We start from the raw sequence: 5,471 nt of genomic DNA, 5'->3' as shown, positions 1-5,471 counted from the left end.
ATGATATATACCCATATATATCATTTTATTTTATTTTATTTTTCACATATCTAATTAACATATAATAATGTTATTGTTATGTGTTATCTGGTACGAAGAGACCTTCTTTCTCCTACATTTGGCAACATAGATCTCATTATCCATCAAGTTCTATAATAAAAAATTATATCTTATATGCCACATATCTCGGTTTATATATACCTGCATACTGACATTGGAGGAAGGATAAGCCTGAAACATTATTCAAATTGAAACACCATGTGATGATAAGTCAACAGGTTCATCTCAAGTCATATCAATTAATGGCAGTTTGCATGCAAAACAAAAGCTCCTCAATGTTAAAATATGTTTAAAAATGATTAAAAAAATACACCACAACATCCTTGCGTTCTGCACACGGAAGTGACCTCCCCAAGATATATGGCTGGGAGAAGTTTCGTGCGACCTTCCGAGGATGATGGAATGGTAGAAGTACACCGCAATATAAAAATATATATAATTTTGTTGGACTTGGGCGCTCGCATCGTTCAACTGAATTTAAGATATTTTGGTGGAAAAGCAGGGAATACCTAATTTACAGTTCAACAAGTGTAAACCAAAAGCATTATAAAAATCTAAATCTGGAAATGTTCTAAAATATAAAATTGATGATTTTAAATTTTGTCTTGAAAATGCAAACCTTTTAAGAATCCATGCATGGCAGCATCATAGGTATGGGCAAATCTGAAGCGTCTGTGCTGTCTTCAAAAAGCGTGGACGGTTGATGTCGTTTGATTTGGCTGGAGGGAAAGGGTTTTTAAGCCCTTTCTATTGTTGAGAAAGTGGAGTTCCTGAGTACAATTGGATGGTAGGACATTCAATTGCATGGAAGAAAGGTAGAAACGTGTGATTCAAGCGAAGTCAATGCCCAACAAAAACAGAAACGAAGGTGGCTTTCATCGATTTTTTTCAACTTTGGCAACTGGGATCTGTTGCTCTTGAATATGAGGCCTTACCTGCCTCTTGGCTGAAGGGTTTTAACAGAATATCATACCCATTGAATGTGCAAGCTGCTGGTGCTGGATGGGTTTGCCTGAATTTTAATTCAGGTACACGTTGTTTGGATTGACTAATTCGGGCAACCAAGTTCTTACTTTTATATCTTGTATGAATTCAACCATTAATACCCAAATTGCTAAACTCTCCTGTACACCCATTTTGTACTTTTATATCTTGTTTGAATTCAACCGTTAATATCCAAGTTGGGAAAGTTTTTGATTGAATTCTGGGACGCCCAATTCGGGGTTGTTTTATATTGATTGAAATCTGTGACACCCAATTAGCATTTTCTTAGTTTTTTTGGATTGAAATTCAAACATACCCAATAAGGATTTTAGTTTTGAGGAGTCATGATGCGGATCAGTCTTTAGTTTTGAGGAGTCATGATGCCGATCAGTCTTGAAGAGACCAGCACTGATGCAGAGGAAATGGATACTGAAATGGCCATGGAGTCTCCAATTAGACAGAAACAGAAGTACACAATACATTTCCCTGGTGCAGTGAAGAGGAGTGCCTACAGATTTGATGGGCAAGGCAATTTCTTTAACAAGGATTGGGATCTGAGCGAAGGAGAGGGTGGGGAATTTTGTTGGTACCATGTTGAGCTGCCGAGATCTAATCAGAGACTGGCAGTGTCTGCACAATACTTGATTGATGTCCTCTGCCCCCCTCTGAAGCTTCACGATATCCTCTCCCTCGTGAGCAGTGGGCCCTTCTGTGGCAATGTCGATGGGGCTCTTGTGTTTAGGGTCAATTCCCCAGGTCCCACTGTCAGCAAATTCACCCAGAGGCTTGCCGCCAGGATCAGCGAGAATACTGTGATCACAGTATCTCTGGGCAAGGTGCCAAGGCTGGGATTTTCTCCGACGGGCCAGTCTCTGCTTTCTGAGATCCCTAGTGTGGAAGGTCCTCCATCTCAGCGCTATTATGGAGAAAAGGATGAGGAGAGCTCAAAACAAGCCCAAGAGCCCAATGGAATTGTCATCAGAGAGCATGTTCTGGAGTTTCTGTTGACTATGAATCATTCCGAGGAAGCTGATAACCCTGTGCCCACTAGAGTCTCCAATCTCCTTGTGCACATTGTGGACACCTATGTTGATCATCTGCAGGATATAGTAACCAAGCTTGAGATGGAGTTGGATACTATAGAGCTTGAATTGGATAAAGGTAAGCGACTCTATTTTCTATGCTCTCTTTGTCATACTTTCAACACCACCTGTGATTTTTTAGTTTAGTTTTTCATAATGAACAATTCTCAAATTTAATCTTGGGTAACGAAAGTGAATGAATCATTTCAGAAGATTGTTTCTCACCTCTTTCCTTCAAACAATTTTTATCCTTGATCCATTTTGGTTTCCTTAAATACAATTCAAGTCTCTTGATTTCAGAATGATTCCATTTCCTGGTTGCCTGTAATCCCAAGAATATTCTGGATCTTTCCTGTAAAATTGTAAATTCCACCTATGAACCAAGAACTTAGAAGGATTTGCAACTTGTTTGGCCAACGGATGTTTTAATCCCCAAGGCATCCTCGCTTTCTCCCTCTCCAGCTGCCCTCTAGCTTCCTCTTTTGTTCCTAATGTAATTTTTTATTTTAATTCTTGCTTTTCTCAAGCCCTTATAAGGGATTGGGTAAATAACTGGGTTAATTGTTGCAAAAGCTGTTTTCTGAGAAACAGCTACAGTGGGAATTATGAAAGAGTGCATCCATGTAAAAACCAACCCATCTAGTAGTTTTGACACACAGCCCCGTTATTTGATTTGTAAGAGATACTGGTACTGATAAATTAGGGTCAAGCCCAAGTTGGTCTAACTTTTTCTAGAGGAATATTGATGCTTACTATATCTCTTGTACCTGAAAGAATGTACAGAGAAGCTTGTGGTACAAATAGGCTTCTAGGTAGGATCTAGTGCTAAGTTGAAGTTTTCAATCTGTGTTCTAGGAATCTGGCTCTAACTAGAGAGGGCATAATTGGGGTTGAAGCTCAGATGAACTTGAACAGCGATGCATATTTTTAGATGAAGAATTTTAACATGTATGTATGTTCATTGTCATTTTTGTCACTATGCTGAATGCAAATGTATGTAAGTGTTGTGTTTGGTCCCGGAGTTTTTCAGCATAGAATGAACAAAATATCTTGGATTGTGAAAATTTTCACTAAAGTTTTTTTTGTCTTGACATGTTTTAAGGCAAGGCTGAAGGGCCTCAGGATATTAAGAATTCAAGTAATGTAATGGATGAATTTAAGGAATAGCGGTGTTTCCATTATGTTGGTTTCTTCATGCATCATTCTTGATTCCCTATGATTTTAGGTGGTTACTTATTGAAGAAGCAGACATTGGATGATAGGCGATTCCCTAAAATGCATTTGAATTTACAGCGTCTTTTGCAGGTCAGTTTTCTTTTTCACTGGGATGACGAGTTTGAGCAGCTAAATTATGGGAAAGCTTTGAATGTGCTTTCTGCATTAAAAAGTGACCTAAATCAATAACTGATTTGTTGCAGGTTATTGCTCATGGAGAGCAAGTTTTCCCTAGAGTTAAAGATAAATGTGCTCAAAGAACATGGTTTGCGAGGGAGGACATTGGAGCATTAGAGGTGCTGGTTGATCGTCTAAGGAGGCTCAAAGAAAATGTGGGGTTCATTGTAAACCGTGTAACTGCAATTCAGGCTGGCCTTGATAGCTGGCAGGCAGAACAAATCAATAGGAAGTTATATTACCTGTCATTTCTATCAATGATCTTTCTTCCATTATCAATAGTCACCGGAGGTAAGGCCTACCAAGTACAAGCTGCCTCATCTCTTTGATTTATAATAAGCCTGCCATTCCTATTCTTGTTGGCTTTCTTGGATACGCATTTTATTCTTCATTATCTTTCAGTACTTTCTTCCCTGGCTATTATCTTATTTGTTTCCATGATTGGGTTTAGATTCTAATTCACGTCACTTTTATCCTTTTCATTCTTTTACCCTAAAATCTTCCTGAAATTAAATATTACCTCTTATGCTTATTTATCATGTTTGTTTATCTTTATGGCAGTTACTAAAGTCAAGGTTCTGATCAAGATTTCTATGATGTAGATTTTGCACTGGTACCTAGACCAGTTTTTCTTTTGCCAATAAATTGATTGCAAACTGTTTAAAAATTAATATAACATTTTGTATGGATTGTGATGTTGCAGTCTTTGGAATGAATGTTGGAGGTGTCCCATGGACTGGACAAAAGGACCCAACTTTAGAAGATGGGTTTCACAATGTTCTTCTCATTTGTGCTGCAATATTGTTCTTATTGCTGGCATTCTTTGGGGCTGTCCCTTTGTATATGCGTCTTTCAGCATGGAGAAAACGAATAATGGACAAGAGGATATGGCCAAGCACAAGAAGGTCCTTCTCAAAGAGAGGAAATTATTCTGGTGACACGTATAGTGGGGGGTATCTTCTCCTGTGAATATAATGGGTTTTCACCTAAGAGCATTCTTGAAATAACATAAGGGATGGACTCCACTGGTTCTTTGATAACAACACCTGGTCTACTGAATGTTGTATTGGGGATTAATCTCTGACTTCTATGGAAGTGCCTTCATGTGGATATAGTACACAGAACACCTTCAAGCTAATAGAGCATTCTATTCCTTCAAAGTTTTGTGTACAGGACTCTCGCACAAGCAGAAGGGATGTACTTTGGGAGATTAAGACGTTCATTACTTTGATCCGTATGATTTTAGGGGCTTTTCTCTTCGTTGACTCAAAGGAATGCTTTGGAACGTGTGGTGATTTGTGTATTTGTTCAGGAATGAGTCAATAAGCAAAAGAGTCAGCCTTTGTTATGATAGTTGAGTTATAAAAAATTGGAGATATGTGAGGAGGAGCTGCAGTAGTCTGATGAGGAAAGCAGCAGCTGCAATACACTCATAGTTTGACTGAGAGCTGTACCTCTATAGTTGAAAGCTCTGCAAATTCTTGTAAAGCTTGCATTGGTTGGGACATCAAAATTTTTTACACAATTCAAGGTTTTCTTGGCATTCAGTGGCCTCATTGGTCCCAGCAGCATTTTCACATATCAACAGGGTTTCCAGATTTTATAAGATTGTTTTCCAAAGATTTGCTTAAAATATGAAGTAGTTCTTGGCCCTGTAAAAAGCACAAGATTTAATTGTGGTTTTGATTCATAAGGAATATGCAGCTTTCTCCTTCTATTCTTTCCCTCGCATCCCCTCTCCAAATTCTATATCTACTAATTGCACTTAAGTTTTACACAAGGGAAATTTGACTGCTCATAAATTTTACGAAGTCTTTTTTCTAGAAAAGCATTACACAACATAGGAATTCTAAGATTGGCGTTCATGAGGCCTCTTAAAGGGGTCCCAAGCTTCTAGGATTGTGGAGTGGGAAGTCACAGGTTTTCTATGTGATAGATGCTACAAGGCAAAAT

The 5,471-nt window shown here is 38.4% G+C and overlaps 1 protein-coding gene across 1 annotated transcript; it reads left to right on the top strand.

Annotated features, from left to right (window-relative positions):
• The first annotated feature begins 540 nt into the window (after positions 1-540).
• Positions 541-5,235, top strand: LOC149258301 (uncharacterized). The gene is made up of 4 exons (XM_089415098.1): positions 541-2,205; positions 3,352-3,431; positions 3,545-3,809; positions 4,222-5,235. The coding sequence occupies exons 1-4, from the start codon at positions 1,422-1,424 to the stop codon at positions 4,485-4,487; spliced, it is 1,395 nt and encodes a 464-aa protein (XP_089271224.1). The 5' UTR covers positions 541-1,421; the 3' UTR covers positions 4,488-5,235.
• Positions 5,236-5,471: the final 236 nt, after the last annotated feature.

This window comes from Pinus tabuliformis, chromosome 6 (genome assembly GCF_031772625.1).
Source record: "Pinus tabuliformis cultivar Carrire ecotype Pingquan chromosome 6, CPIR1, whole genome shotgun sequence".
Lineage (NCBI taxonomy): Eukaryota > Viridiplantae > Streptophyta > Pinopsida > Pinales > Pinaceae > Pinus > Pinus tabuliformis.
The sequence above is the reverse complement of the archived record's forward strand: the minus strand, read 5'-3'. Positions and strand labels throughout refer to the sequence as shown.

What these genes read in the sequence shown, in the direction of transcription:
- LOC149258301 (XM_089415098.1), top strand. Translation starts at nt 1,422, where the DNA reads ATGATGCCGATCAGTCTTGAAGAGACCAGCACTGATGCAGAGGAAATG. An exon ending in ATTTACAGCGTCTTTTGCAG is followed by an intron (nt 3,432 to 3,544) that starts GTCAGTTTTCTT and finishes GATTTGTTGCAG; the next exon opens with GTTATTGCTCATGGAGAGCA. An exon ending in ATTATCAATAGTCACCGGAG is followed by an intron (nt 3,810 to 4,221) that starts GTAAGGCCTACC and finishes GTGATGTTGCAG; the next exon opens with TCTTTGGAATGAATGTTGGA.